Genomic DNA, 16,687 nt, shown 5'->3' with positions numbered 1-16,687 from the left:
AAAATGGATTAAATTCATTTTTTCCTCAGAATTCTACACACAACACCCCATAATGACAACGTGAAAAAAGTTTACTTGAGATTTTTGCAAATTTATTAAAAATAAAAAAATTGAGAAAGCACATGTACATAAGTATTCACAACCTTTGCCATGAAGCTCAAAACTGAGCTCAGGTGCATCCTGTTTCCCCTGATCATCCTTGAGATGTTTCTGCAGCTTCATTGGAATCCACCTGTGGTAAATTCAGTTGATTGGACATGATTTGGAAAGGCACACACCTGTCTATATAAGGTCCCACAGTTGACAGTTCATGTCAGAGCACAAACCAAGCATGCAGTTAAAGGAATTGTCTGTAGACCTCTGAGACAGGATTGTCTCGAGGCACATATCTGGGGAAGGTTACAGAAAAATTTCTGCTGCTTTGCAGGTCCCAATGAGCACAGTGGCCTCCATCATCTGTAAGTGGAAGAAGTTCGAAACCACCAGGATTCGTCCTAGAGCTGGCCGGCCATCTAAACTGAGCGATCGGGGGAGAAGGGCCTTAGTCAAGGAGGTGACCAAGAAACCGATGGTCACTCTGTGAGAGCTCCAGAGGTCCTCTGTGGAGAGGGGAGAACCTTCCAGAAGGACAACCATCTCTGCAGCAATCCACCAATCAGGCCTGTATGGTAGAGTGGCCAGACGGAAGCCACTCCTTAGTAAAAGGCACATGGCAGCCCGCCTGGAGTTTGCCAAAAGGCACCTGAAGGACTCTCAGACCATGAGAAAGAAAATTCTCTGGTCTGATGAGACAAAGATTGAACTCTTTGGTGTGAATGCCAGACGTCATGTTTGGAGGAAACCTGGCACCATCCCTACAGTGAAGCATGGTGGTGGCAGCATCATGCTGTGGGGATGTTTTTCAGCGGCAGGGACTGGGAGACTAGTCAGGATAAAGGGAAAGGTGACTGCAGCAATGTACAGAGACATCCTGGATGAAAACCTGCTCCAGAGCGCTCTTGACTTCAGACTGGTGTGCCAGTTCATCTTTCAGCAGGACAACAACCCTAAGCACACAGCCAAGATATCAAAGAAGTGGCTTCAGGACAACTCTGTGAATGTCCTTGAGTGGCCCAGCCAGAGCCCAGACTTGAATCCGATTGAACATCTCTGGAGAGATCTTAAAATGGCTGTGCACCGACGCTTCCCATCCAACCTGATGGAGCTTGAGAGGTGCTGCAAAGAGGAATGGACGAAACTGACCAAGGATAGGTGTGCCAAGCTTGTGGCATCATATTCAAAAAGACTTGAGGCTGTAATTGCTGCCAAAGGTGCATCGACAAAGTATTGAGCAAAGGCTGTGAATACTTATGTACATGTGATTTCTCAGTTTTTTTATTTTTAATAAATTTGCAAAAACCTCAAGTAAACTTTTTTCTCATTGTCATTATGGGGTGTTGTGTGTAGAATTCTGAGGAAAAAAATGAGTTTAGTCCATTTTGGAATAAAGCTGTAACATATCAAAATGTGGAGAAAGTGATGCGCTGTGAATACTTTCCGGATGCACTGTATACAGTAATTTTTAAGATATACAGTGCATCTGGAAAGTATTCACAGCGCATCACTTTTTCTGAGGTCTATGACTATAGTCTCTTGTAATCCTGAGCACTTACATCTAGTGAAATATCAATTCATTGTGCTTTTATAAGACACATGGTTCTATTTAAAGGCACTAGCAGCTCCCCATTTTAAAAATTTTTCCTCTGGTTTTAGTTGAAAGAACTTAAACATTCTCATAAACTTGATGTGGCTAATATTAAGCTGGAGTGTGCTCGAACAAAGGGAGAAGTTGAGAGAGAACGGGATAACCTTCAGGGTGAACTTCATGGTAATAACTTTTTTTATTTTAAAATTTCCATTTTTTTATTAAGCAATGTGTTTTTCCATGTTAAGAAAATTAAAAATTGTTAAATATTTTAATAATTGGTGAAGTTTATAATGTTTTGAATATTTAAATAAAACTAAAAAAGCAAAGACTAATTTATCACTAATTGGTAATAGGAATGCAGTCAAATATTGAAGTTTTGAAAGCCACCATTGAGCGACAAAAGGAGCGTATAGCAGAAAAAGAGAGAGAGTTGATACGCAAAGTTCAAGCAGTAAAGGATGAGGAGATTCAGAAGCTAACAGTAATTCAAGATGAAAAGTAAGACTTTTTTTTTTTTTGTGTATTTAATCATTAAAATTCTGTTGACATCAACTCTCAAAGCTGTGTTTGTGATAAAGAGTTATAAACGTGGAAGCTTTATTAGATATACCTGCCTTTCCCATGTCATTGACTTATCAGTTACTTTTAACATCAGAATTGCACATATTGCTGCTTATACCCAGCACAAAGGTGGATCCTGTTCAACATTTGCTCAAATACAAACTTGTTTGTATCTTTGAATGAGGTGACATTATTAGACATGATGGCGTCTACCTTTAGTGTCATTAAAGAAAACTCTTATAGGACAAGAAATATATTTAGATGTATTTCTTGGGCTGTGGAAGTAAATAAGTACCAAAAAGATGTAGTAGTGGTAAGGAGAAACAATTGCCTCCACTTAAAGTTACTGTAGCTTTATCTTTTTGAACTAGGGTTTTATTTCCATATTATTTCTGAACTTTCTCTGAAATTCATTTTATAGTTTTAGTTCCCCTTTATAATGTATTTTTTGTTTTAGTATAGTTTTTATTACACAAAAAACTTCTATTTTATTGTTATGTACAGATATATTAGTTTTAGTAATTATATATGGTTAATGAGGTATTATGGAGTTAAATTATGTGTCATAACTAGACAGTACTATAGACATAAAGGGCTTGGAAATGCTGGAAAATCTGTTTAATGTTAGTAGAAGCCTACAGGTATATCACAGTAAATAAAGGTAAAAAAAAAAAACATTACTGCCCTTTGCAAATTAAGATGTTAACTGTTGTCATGCATAATATTATCTTGGACATTCACATGTGCACTAATTGTTGGTGCTTTTAAACATTTCCTTTTCTTTGCCCAGAAATAAGATGTAGAATAGTTTAAGACTCTGACCGTTAATTTTAAGGTTTGCAGAGTTTTTACCCTTAATCTGTACTGCACACAACATATCCCCCTCTCCAAGGCAATGTGCTTACAATTGCCTCTTTCATTGTTGTATTCAGAAAACCCACATACAGGGTCATGTATAAAAAGTGACTGAAATATATGTAAACACCCTTGAATTAAAGTCTGCAATGTGCACTTTAATCATGTTTTAATTTTTGATATGTAATTTTTCTCTGTGGTGAATCAAGGAAAATGTGTCTTTGTCCTAAACATAGTGAAGGGCACTGTACATGGCCTGGTAGTTTGTTCTAAATTTCAACAACTCTTAGAGAAAAGCCAAGCAAAATGACACCTTTTATTGACTAACTAAAAAGATTACAATATGCAAGCTTTCGAGGCAACTCAGGCCCCTTCTGTCAGGCAAGATCGAAAGCTTGCATATTGTAATCTTTTTAGTTAGCCAATAAAAGGTGTCATTTTGCTTGGCTTTTCTCTACATTCATAATGGCTAACACGGTACAACACCCTAGTACAACAACTCTTAGTGTAAAGAAGTGCTTCCCTGCTTCAGTCTTAAATGTACATGATTCACCCTTGAGGTGAAAGAATTCCACTGGACCTATTTTATCAATGCCTTTGAGAATTCAGAAGATCTGGATTAGTTCCACACACAGTCTCTTCTATTAAAGCTAAACAGTTTAAATATTCTGAGTTTGAGTATGAAAAGGCCTTAAGTTGTGTGGCACTCCTGGTTGCTCTCCTTTGCACAGGTTCAAGTGCTGCTATGCCTTTTCAGTAGCGTGGTAAGTAGAACTGCAAACAATACTCCAGATACGGTCTCACTAGTCCATTATATAGTATGAACATAAAATGTGTCCATCTGCCATCAAGGGTTCTCTAGATAACAATGTTAAATATGAAGTGGCTATCATAATTCTTGTTTATTAGACTTGCTGTTATAAAGAGGAGGCGTATTAATTCTTTCTGACATTTAAACATCTACAGTCAAAAATAGTGTTAAAATTCGCTGATGAATTTAGATTAAAGATTAAGCTCATTATTGAATGTTATATTACTTATTGCTGCATTTGTCAAAGGAGGGTAACTTTGACATTTTTATTTTCCTTTTTACTAATATTTTAGTTAATGATTTCTGGATCTATGGGACCATAACATTCCTATGTTTATTTATGTGTTGAAAGTCTGGTACTTAAAGGTATACAGTGATCCCTTGCTATATCGCGCTTCGCCTTTTGCGGCTTCACTCTATCACGGATTTTATATGTAAGCATATTTAAATATATATCGTGGATTTTTTGCTGGTTCGCGGATTTCTGAGGACAATGGGTCTTTTAATTTCTGGTACATGCTTCCTCAGTTGGTTTGCCCAGTTGATTTCATACAAGGGACGCTATTGACAGATGGCTGAGAAGCTACCCAACTTACTTTCTCTCTCTCTCTCTCTCTTGCGCTGACTTTCTCTGATCCTGACGTAGGGGGTGTGAGCAGGGGGGCTGTTCGTACACCTAGACGATATGGACGCTCGTCTAAAAATGCTGAAACATTATCTTCACGTTGCTACCTTTTGTGTGCAGCTGCTTCGTGAAGCGACATGCTGCACGGTGCTTCGCATACTTAAAAGCTCAAAGGGCATGTATTGATTTTTGACTTTGTTTTTCTCTGTCTCTCTCTCTTTCTCTCTCTCTCTGCTCCTGACGGAGGAGGTGTGAGCTGCCGCCTTCAACAGCTTTGTACCGGCGGTGCTTCGCATACTTAAAAGCCAAACAGCCCTATTGATTTGTTTGCTTTCCTCTGTTTCCTTTGAAGAGGAAGATATGTTTGCATTCTTTTAATTGTGAGACAGAACTGTCATCTCTGTCTTGTCATGGAGCACAGTTTAAACTTTTGAAAAAGAGACAAATGTTTGTTTGCAGTGTTTGAATAACGTTCCTGTCTCTCTACAACCTCCTGTGTTTCTGCGCAAATCTGTGACCCAAGCATGACAATATAAAAATAACCATATAAACATATGGTTTCTACTTCGCGGATTTTCTTATTTCGCGGGTGGCTCTGGAACGCAACCCCCGCGATGGAGAAGGGATTACTGTACTACCATATTCTGGATAAACTGTTGCAATCCGTTTGTTTGTGATGTGGCCTAATATACAATCAAGTGAAAATGTAAGTACACCCTATGGAAACTTTTGACTTTTTCTACACATTTGTACTGGTAAACTTATTAGATGTTCATGCAAACAGTGCCTATAGATAAAGGTGATCTACTTGAATAAAAATGCAAGAAAATTGCCTTTTCAAAGTAGATCTAATGGTCTATTGGGTCTCAGACGCTGGTATTGTCCCCTTAGCAGAAAGTACGTTTTGTAGGTGTTTTCTGTAACTACCCACCAATCAAAGACATCAACATGGTGAACATTTTGACCACTCCTCCTCCATGCAAAATTCCTTCAGTTGCAATTTACAGTTTTTTTTTATATATATATATATATAATATATATATATATAAATCTGGATTTTCTTGCATGTACCACACACAACATTTCAATGAAATTTCAATGAAAAATGAATTTCTAAGTGCCTTGAGCATGGGAAAAGCACTATATAAATAAAATGTATTATTATTATTAATAAGGTTCTGACTAGTGATATTTCAGTTCTGATATTAATTGTAGTTTTAGTTTTTATTTTGTTTTATAAAATTATTTTTATTTGGTTCTTTTCAGTGGAGTCAACAATTTTTTTTTATTTAGTTCTGTGTTTAAAGTCTTATTTTTTATTTTATTTAGTTCTGGCCTTTTTATATAATATTAGTATAATTTTAGTTTTTTTTTTTTTTTTTAATCTTTTTTTTCTGTTGCAAGACCACAAATGCTGGCCTACACGTATTTCAATGCAAGTTATGTTTCAGTCAACAAAATATACTCACAGTTCATAGTGCCATTAAACACAACTTGACTATCAATGATGAAACAGATTAAGTGGCCTAAGGAGCATAGTCAGCAAGATCAAATGTTTCAACCCAAGAAACCAGTCTCTGTAAGCACGTTGCTGTTAAGCTTTAAAGAAGCACGCATTTCGAGAGATATGTTCATATTGCAATGATGTCTGTTGCACAGATAGAAACATAGTGAAAATATTCGCTTGACAAATGCGTGTAATGCAGGTGCACAGATGAGGTCCTCGGTACTATGATGGGCACCAGCAAGACTGTATGTTAACGATTTCTGCTGCCAGTACTGAAGCAGTGATGTGCGGTGAGGTTCATGGCTGGTGAGGCATGGACTCCTTCAGAATCAAATTTACAAATGTATGAACCCTTATCTTATTCACTTTTCAATTGGCAGCATGCACATTGACTACTGGTTATACTTCACATCTCATCAGCATTCTTTACACACACATACTGTAGGTAAGGTACATATTTGGCTAAGAAAGAACGTTACATTTATAGTGGCAAGAGAGAGAGCGGAGAGAGCGCATTTGCTCTGCATCCTCCATGTGTTCTAAAATTGCCATTGCAATTTCACAGTTCATACTCATTTAATACAAATGAAAATATGGAGTGGTGTACAAAAAAAAAAACAGATTTAAATTTTGACCTTAATTAAAATATGTAGAAGTTTTTAAAAGCCTTTAATTCTGATGCTTTAATTAATTTTAATACAGACTGTTCAACAAAAGGATAATAAGAAAAACAAACTATTTAAGGTCAAAATTTAGTCTTTAAATATTGGATTTTTTTCTTAGTCTGATCCCATCCTTTATAAAATTGAAAACCATTTATTGTCTTACCTTTATTTGTAAATGAAGTCCATGCGCCTATCCTTCGCCACAAAAATCTCCATAACTTTCTTGTAAAAGTCCTCCTTATTTTCCTTTATTTTAAAAAGTCTTAATCTTCCATTTTAGCAGTCAGTTGGAAGAAAGAATAAAAATAAATGGACTGCTGCGGTGCACTTGACTTTCTGATATCACTAACTTATTGGCGCCTAGAGCCTCTGTGTAGAAGAATAGCAACAACAAGCACCAGTTGGGCTCGCATCTGTCCCCTTCAGTGCAGCACGGTACTGTCTGCCTTACCTTGTGCCTTTTTACTACAGTTTTATGTCCGATCAGCAAGACTAAATATACCGCACACATTCATTAAAGATATTAGCCAGACTGTGGAAAGTCAGGGTGTATAATAAACGTGCCTGCAAACATTATATTGGTGACACAAAGAGGGACAGCAACAGGCACACACCAAATGCATGCATCAGCCCAGTGTGTGAGGGATAGCGCAGCCCGAAGTGAGGTGAGGCTCGTCTCATCGCTATGACACCACGCGTTTCTCCCCTGTATTTGATCAGGAAATGTGCAAATTCTGTGATTTTGACTATGAAAATTATCAAAATTATTGCAATATTACAGAAAACAAATTTATAGCACAGACCAGTGGAAAGTTTTATTTTATGTTATCATTATTAGTTGTTTTTTTACTTTTCATGACTCCCCTGATTGCACGTCCCTGTACTGAAGAGCAGTCATGGAGCAAGAGAAGTGCTGGACTTCCACTAAGTACTGATCCAGTTGGTCCTGCACTGAAACTCTGAGACTCTTTTCTTCTCGCATGTTACATTAGCTTTTACTATCATCTGCGCTGTATTTACACACGTTACTTTCTCGCTTTCTACCTGCAAAAATCTGTGAAAATGTCGCCATCTTCAAGCACCAGTGCTCACTACTTCAACCCGACAAGCCAAATGTACTCAGCAAACAAACAACGGTCCTTACAAACAATGTGACTATAGTGAGCCCAAGGTACAAGATTACTGCATAGTAAACAGCGCAACGTAACTGAACATTTAGGGCGATTGAACCGGATTGAACATAAATGCTATTTCTGTTTTTTTCATTTTTACTCAATTTTCGTTCTCATTTTAGTTTGTTCACATATCACTATTTTTTATTTTTATTTAGTTTTAGTTTCTGTTTGCTTTAATTTCAGCTCTCGTTCTTGTAAAACAAAAAACAATATTTATAGTTCTAGTTCTCATTTTCATTATGAAAATGTCACTGGCCAAGGGTTTGACTAGGCCAGTCCAAAACTACTATGTACGCATGACAATAACAAACATGAACTTAGTGCCTTAAACACGTTTTAGGGTTATTCTCCCAACACCTGAACAGGCCAACACAATGACAATTTGTAATGGCTCGTTCTGTTTTTCTTACTTATTTAGATTACAGCTGGAAAACAGGGTAGCTAACTTAGAAGAGCAGAAAGAGGCATCTGAAGCTTCCAGAAATTCAGAGAGAGAAAAATGGGAAGAGAAACTACATTCTTTACAGTTGTCTGAGGAGGCCTTAAAGAAGGAAATCCAAAATTTAAGGTAATCGGATTTCTATATGTACAAAATAGTTGTCTAATTTGTGTTTAAGCAAATTAAAAAAAAAATCAAAAATGCTTTAAGTACATCTGAAAATCCATTATTAATTTGATAGAGATAAATTAACTACTAATAAATTGATTTTGGAAGGACTCCTATGGATAATTTCTTGATTTAAAAATTAAATTGATTGTGGTTTCAGAAGTAAATTGCAACATCAAGTGCATCAACTAGAACTCCTTGAAAAAGAGAAAAATGAAAATACTGAACTCCGACAGGTAAGCAAATTTAGTAATATTGTAATAAAAAGACATTTACTGACTTTTCATAGACAAAACATAAGCCACATTATATATGCTTATAAAGTAGAATTCTGAATCTCTGTTTAGAGTTTATAAGAATTGTAAATAGAGGTGCCCAGTTTCTTTGCTTAGATCTGTTGTTCAGTAATTGATTTGTCAACTTGTTTCAGTGAATTAAGCAATTCAACATTTGACTGCCTGAAATGCTGTTTGACATTAGGTATTAAGAAATATCTGTGCCTTTCAGTACACATTCATATAATGTTGCACATACGGAGACAGTTTCCTGATACTTCATCCTGCAAGTAAACTCACAAAAAAAGAAATCCTATGCCTATATTGTTTTTTGATTGTTTGTTTATTAGGGATCTAGAGCATTGTTATCATATATGTTGTAGTGCTGAACAATTAATCAAATTTTTAATTTGGACCTCTGCAATTACTAGTAAGTCGAAGATTTTGTACCAGTAATATATGCATCTTGCCTTCATTTGCTGCTGGGACTTTTGCTTTCAGTCTACTGAACATTAACTATGCATGTGTGGAACTCACAAGCATCCTTCATCAGTCTCATTGCCATTTGTTTTGAACTAGTAGTCTAGTGGAGTGTGTGCATATGGAGGTGACATTTAAGATAATCTGTTGTTTGTTCCGCCAATATGAGTACAACCAAGGAAGGTGAAGGTGGAATCTTAGACCCGAAGAAAAGGCCTCTTCTGTCATTTGGCAATACTTTGGATTTGAATACAGAGATGCTGATACAATATCAATCAATTAGCTCTAGGTATTGTGCAAAATGTGCAGAGCTGAAGTTGCTATGTTAAAGTTGCATCTGAAATAGCAAATCTAGAGTACTTTTCAACAACCACTGACTGACCTGTGGTCAAGCAGGATGAACAACGTTACGTTAGCTTAATGGTGCACTACTTAAGTGACAAATCTGAACTGAAAAATCGCTGCTGGCAAACATCCTATTTCCCAACAGTTCATACAGGTGAAAACATTTCCCGAGGCTTGAAAGAACACTTAGCTGTGTGGAGACTGCAAGTATCTTCTAGTTGCCATACCCGCAGACAGCAGATCCAACTTAATCAAAGATGTGTAGCTGAATTGATGAACTAGACTGCAATATTTCAGCAACAGGCCAATCTTCCAATTGGAATGTTTAGGCAAAGAGTAATCTGCCTTAGTACTTTGAATGCAAAGCATATTCCGACAATATTTTTATTAAGTGGCATTCATAACAACATTTATGAATATACAGACTCTTCTGTGCCTTATATTGCATTGGACTACAGCAAGATAACTATATACAATTTATCACTTTAGCACTAGCATAGATATGTTGATGATATGTTTACTCCTCAGTGCATACACATAATTATCATTGTTATAATTAAACAAAGAATAATTTAACTTCATATATCATGTACTTATTAATTTAGAAGGCTTTCTTTACTCATTTACTACATGATTCTTTAAAAGATGATGCACACATTGAGAAGGTGGTAAGATATGCAAGAATATAGTATTCCACATTTTTATAAGCTTTCATATATATATTGACAGATAGGGGGCGCTCTCGCTCCCTTGAACCCTCAGACACCAGATAGAAGTCCAAATGTTATTTTATTTATAATAACAATGTGCACAAAGCACCCTCCACTCTGCTATTCCAATAAACAAATACACAATAAACAATCCTCCACTCCCAGACACGTTGCCACCCTTCCCAGTCTTTTATAGTCCCTGACCCGGAAGTGTTTCGAATCCCTTAGTCCATGTGACTTCCTATCACTTCCTGGTCAGATCTAAAGTCCTCTTCTTCATCCCGGAAGTGCGTCATTTTCCTTGTCACTGTGACTAAGACGTACTTCCGGGTTATAGGGCACGTAAGAGTCTTTAGGCCTCCCTGCAGTGATCTCTAGGGGCCCCTGTGGTATCCAGCAGGTCTGTGGATGAAAACTCCATTGTCCATAATTCCCTGCTGGCATTCGGGGCACCTCCATGCTGCAGGGAGAGCTCCACTTGGCAGCCGGGATGACTGGCCGGCCATAGTCCACAATATATATATATATATATATATATATATATATATATATATATATATATATATATATATATATAATATACACACACACACACAGGTGCTGGTCATAAAATTAGAATATCATGACAAAGTTGATTTATTTCAGTAATTCCACTCAAAAAGTGAAACTTGTATATTAGATTCATTCATTACACACAGACTGATGTATTTCAAATGTTTATTTCTTTTAATGTTGATGATTATAACCGACAACTAATGAAAGTCCCAAATTCAGTATCTCGGAAAATTAGAATATCAATTAAGACCAATGCAAAAAAAGGATTTTTAGAAATGTTGGCCAACTGAAAGGTATGAACATGAAAAGTATGAGCATGTACAGCACTCAATATTTAGTTGGGGCTCCTTTGGCCTGGATTACTGCAGCAATGCGGCGTGGCATGGAGTCGATCAGTCTGTGGCACTGCTCAGGTGTTATGAGAGCCCATGTTGCTCTGATAGTGGCCTTCAGCTCTTCTGAATTGTTGGGTCTGGCGTATTGCATCTTCCTCTTCACAATACCCCATAGATTTTCTATGGTGTTGAGGTCAGGCGAGTTTGCTGGCCAAACAAGAACAGGGATACCATGGTCCTTAAACCAGGTACTGGTAGCTTTGGCACTGTGTGCGGGTGCCAGGTCCTGTTGGAAAATGAAATCTGCATCTCCATAAAGTTCGTCAGCAGCAGGAAGCATGAAGTGCTCTAAAACTTCCTGGTAGACGGCTGCGTTGACCTTGGACCTCAGAAAACACAATGGACCAACACCAGCAGATGACATGGCACCCCAAACCATCACTGACTGTGGAAACTTTACACTGGACCTCACGCAACGTAGATTCTGTGTCTCTCCTCTCTTCCTCCAGACTCTGGGACCTTGATTTCCAAAGGAAATGCAAAATTTACTTTCATCAGAGAACATAACTTTGGACCACTCAGCAGCAGTCCAAAGGCGAGACACTTCTGACGCTGTCTCTTGTTCAAGAGTGGCTTGACACAGAGAATGCGACAGCTGCAACCCATGTCTTGCATACGTCTGTGCGTGGTGGTTCTTGAAGCACTGACTCCAGCTGCAGTCCACTCTTTGTGAATCTCCCCCACATTTTTGAATGGGTTTTGTTTCACAATCCTCTCAAGGGTGCGGTTATCCCTATTGCTTGTACACTTTTTTCTACCACATCTTGTCCTTCCCTTCGCCTCTCTATTAATGTGCTTGGACACAGAGCTCTGTGAACAGCCAGCCTCTTTAGCAATGACCTTTTGTGTCTTGCCATCCTTGTGCAAGGTGTCAATGGTCGTCTTTTGGACAACTGTCAAGTCAGCAGTCTTCCCCATGATTGTGTAGCCTACAGAACTAGACTGAGAGACCATTTAAGGGCTTTTGCAGGTGTTTTGAGTTAATTAGCTGATTAGAGTGTGGCACCAGGTGTCTTCAATATTGAACCTTTTCACAATATTCTAATTTTCCGAGATACTGAATTTGGGACATTCATTAGTTGTCAGTTATAATCATCAACATTAAAAGAAATAAACATTTGAAATACATCAGTCTGTGTGTAATGAATGAATCTAATATACAAGTTTCACTTTTTGAATGGAATTACTGAAATAAATCAACTTTGTCATGATATTCTAATTTTATGACCAGCACCTGTATATATATATATATATATATATATATATATATATATATATACAGTGCATCCGGAAAGTATTCACAGCGCATCACTTTTTCCACATTTTGTTATGTTACAGCCTTATTCCAAAATGGATTAAATTCATTTTTTTTCGTCAGAATTCTACACACAACACCCCATAATGACAACGTGAAAAAAGTTTACTTGAGGTTTTTGCAAATTTATTAAAAATAAAAAAATTGAGAAAGCACATGTACATAAGTATTCACAGCCTTTGCCATGAAGCTCAAAATTGAGCTCAGATGCATCCTGTTTCCCCTGATCATCCTTGAGATGTTTGTGCAGCTTAATTGGAGTCCACCTGTGGTAAATTCAGTTGATTGGACATGATTTGGAAAGGCACACACCTGTCTGTATAAGGTCCCACAGTTGACAGTTCATGTCAGAGCACAAACCAAGCATGAAGTCAAAGGAATTGTCTGTAGACCTCTGAGACAGGATTGTCTCGAGGCACATGTCTGGGGAAGGTTACAGAAAAATTTCTGCTGCTTTGAAGGTCCCAATGAGCACAGTGGCCTCCATCATCCGTAAGTGGAAGAAGTTCGAAACCACCAGGACTCTCCCTAGAGCTGGCCGGCCATCTAAACTGAGCGATCGGGGGAGAAGGGCCTTAGTCAGGGAGGTGACCAAGAACCCGATGGTCACTCTGTCAGAGCTCCAGAGGTCCTCTGTGGAGAGATGAGAACCTTCCAGAAGGACAACCATCTCTGCAGCAATCCACCAATCAGGCCTGTATGGTAGAGTGGCCAGACGGAAGCCACTCCTTAGTAAAAGGCACATGGCAGCCCACCTGGAGTTTGCCAAAAGCCACCTGAAGGACTCTCAGACCATGAGAAAGAAAATTCTCTGGTCTGATGAGACAAAGATTGAACTCTTTGGTGTGAATGCCAGGCGTCACGTTTGGAGGAAACCTGGCACCATCCCTACAGTGAAGCATGGTGGTGGCAGCATCATGCTGTGGGGATGTTTTTCAGCGGCAGGAACTGGGAGACTAGTCAGGATAAAGGGAAAGATGACTGCAGCAATGTACAGAGACAGCCTGGATGAAAACCTGCTCCAGAGCACTCTTGACCTCAGACTGGGGCAACGGTTCATCTTTGAGCAGGACAACGACCCTAAACACACAGCCAAGATACCAAAGGAGTGGCTTCAGGACAACTCTGTGAATGTCCTTGAGTGGCCCAGCCAGAGCCCAGACTTGAATCCGATTGAACATCTCTGAAGAGATCTTAAAATGGCTGTGCACCAACGCTTCCCATCCAACCTGATGGAGCTTGAGAGGTGCTGCAAAGAGGAATGGGCGAAACGGGGCAAGGATAGGTGTGCCAAGCTTGGGGCATCATATTCAACAAGACTTGAGGCGGTTATTGCTGCCAAAGGTGCATCGACAAAGTATTGAGCAAAGGCTGTGAATACTTATATACAAGTGATTTTTCAGTTTTTTTATGTTTAATAAATTTGCAAAAACCTCAAGTAAACTTTTTTCACGTTGTCATTATGGGGTGTTGTGTGCAGAATTCTGAGGAAAAAAATGAATTGAATCCATTTTGGAATAAAGCTGTAACATAGCAAAAGGTGGAAAAAGTGATGCGCTGTGAATACTTTCTGGATGCACTGTACCCTAGGTTCTTGTCTATAAGCCGGACTCGTGTATAAGCCGGAGACCAAAAATCATACGAATTTTTAAAATAAAATCTTATCATAGATAAGCCGGACTCATGGATAAGCCGAACGTACTATAACCTATAACTAATAGAAGGGAGGGAGGTCAGTGGTCTCACTCGCACCCATTTAATTTCTTTAAGGGGGGAGAGAGTGTGAGATATTGGCGTCTCTCTCACTCCCCGCATGGCGCGGTTGGAGCGGCCGGAGCGCGTTCTTTCTGCTCTGGGCGTCGCCGAGTCAACACGCGCGTGTAGCGGTCATTTAAATTGTGATTTTATATGTAAGCATATTTAAATATGTATTGCAGATTTTTTGCTGGTTCGCAGATTTCTGCGGACAATGGGTCTTTTAATTTCTGATACATGCTTCCTCAGTTGGTTTGCCCAGTTGATTTCATACAAGGGACGCTATTGGCAGATGGCTGAGAAGCTAGATTGCTTACTTTTCTCTCTCTCTTGCGCTGACTATCTGTGATCCTGACGTATGGGGATTGAGCAGGGGGGCTGTTCACACACCTAGACGATACGGACGCTCGTCTAAAAATGCTGAAAGATTATCTTCATGTTGCTATCTTTTGTAAAGCTGATTCCTGAAACGACATGCTGCACAGTGCTTCGCATACTTAAAAGCTCGAAGGGCACGTATTGATTTTTGACTGAAAAACAAACTCTGTCTCTGTCTCTGTCTCTCTCTCTCTCTCTCTCTCTCTCTCTCTCTCTCTCTCTCTCTCTCTCTCCCTGCTCCTGACAGATGGGGTGTGAGCTGCCGCCTTCAACAGCTTTGTGCCGCGGTGCTTCGCATACCTAAAAGCCAAACAGCACCATTGATTTGTTTGCTAGAGATTGTTTTCTCTATGTATGTGACATTCTGTGCTCCTGACAAACACTCCTTTGAAGAGGAAGATATGTTTGCATTCTTTTAATTGTGAGACAGAACTGTCATCTCTGTCTTGTCATGGAGCACAGTTTAAACTTTTGAAAAAGAGACAAATGTTTGTTTGCAGTGTTTGAATAACGTTCCTGTCTCTCTACAACCTCCTGTGTTTCTGCGCAAATCTGTGACCCAAGCATGACAATATAAAAATAACCATATAAACATATGGTTTCTACTTCGCGGATTTTCTTATTTCACGGGTGGCTCTGGAACGCAACCCCCGCGATGGAGGAGGGATTACTGTATAAGCCGGATTTATGTATAAGCTGATATTCTATTTTTTCATTTTCACAGCTTTTTTCCTTAGATAAGCCGCGGCTTATAGACAAGAACTTAGGGTATATGTGTATATATATATATATATATATATATATATATATATATATATATATATACCCTATTAGGGATGCACCGATACCGAAACGGGTATCTGGTATCGGCCTCGATACCACATTTTCTAAAGTACTCGTACTCGTTAAAAGTCCCCCGATACTGGGGATTGATACCACGGTCTGAGAAATGTCTATGTTTGAGCGGCGTGTAAGGGGTTAATCACAGGCGCCGAGTGCCCGCCCCCAGGCCCTGGCTGCAGCTCAGAGCGGGGAGAAGGCAAGGTGAGGCGAGACATGTCAGCCGTGTGGAACTATTTCAAAGTGAATGAAGACGACAAAACAGGCGGACTGCAAATTGTGCTCAGCGAAATTGTCCAGAGGAGGCTCAAAAAGTAGCACATTTAACACAAGTAATTTAATCAAGCACCTAAAATCCCAACACGACAACGAGTACAAACAGTTTACCCACGCTTCTAAACCAACACAACCCACGCTGCAGCAAACTCTTGCAAGACGAGAGAAAATGTCCAGAGACAATCCACGTGCTGTGAAAATAACACAGGCAATTATCGAGTACATTGCATTGAGTGACCAGCCACTCTCGGAGGTAGAAAATGTGGGATTCCTGCGTCTCCTCCATGTTCTGGAGCCCAGATATGATATCCCAGTCCGCCGCTACATGACTGACACGGAGCTGCCTAAACTACACGACTCCGTGAAAAAACATATCCACAGCCTACTGCAAACCTCCTCTGCGTTTAGTTTCACCACGGATATTTGGACAAGCAGTGTTAGCCCCGTGTCGCTAATTAGCCTAACCTCCCAGTGGATAGACGAGAGTTTCTTGTTTTTTTTGTTAAATTACATGACTAAAGCTGTTACCTGTAAATTTAAATCATGTTTTTATTAAGTACTCGGTATCGGCGAGTACTGAAATGCAAGTACTCGTACTCGTACTCGTTTTCCAAAAAAGTGATATTGGTGCATCCCTAATATATATATATATATATATATATGGAATATATATATATATATATATATATATATATATATATATATATATATATATATATATATATAATATATGGAAGCGAAGGTCTGTGATACGGTTTGCATATTAGCAACTGGAGATCCACAAAGGGAGAAAAATTAATCACTTATCATAAAGTAGTTTTTTTATTCCTGTAGCTTTCAGCCCCTACCAGAAGCCTTCATTAGAAGATA

General features: G+C 38.8%; 1 protein-coding gene across 1 annotated transcript in view; it reads left to right on the top strand.

Moving 5' to 3' along the window:
- The window catches only part of cep83 (centrosomal protein 83), a 60,334-nt gene that overhangs the window by 24,744 nt on the left and 18,903 nt on the right, over positions 1 to 16,687 (top strand). Inside the window, exons 8-11 of the mRNA XM_051931250.1 lie at positions 1,753 to 1,867; positions 2,041 to 2,185; positions 8,305 to 8,454; positions 8,654 to 8,729. Of these exons, the coding sequence (XP_051787210.1) occupies positions 1,753 to 1,867; positions 2,041 to 2,185; positions 8,305 to 8,454; positions 8,654 to 8,729 (486 nt within the window). The remainder of the gene's footprint in view (positions 1 to 1,752; positions 1,868 to 2,040; positions 2,186 to 8,304; positions 8,455 to 8,653; positions 8,730 to 16,687) is intronic.

The sequence above is a fragment of the Erpetoichthys calabaricus genome, chromosome 1 (genome assembly GCF_900747795.2).
Source record: "Erpetoichthys calabaricus chromosome 1, fErpCal1.3, whole genome shotgun sequence".
Taxonomy (NCBI): domain Eukaryota; kingdom Metazoa; phylum Chordata; class Cladistia; order Polypteriformes; family Polypteridae; genus Erpetoichthys; species Erpetoichthys calabaricus.
This window is presented reverse-complemented; position numbering and strand designations above follow the sequence as displayed.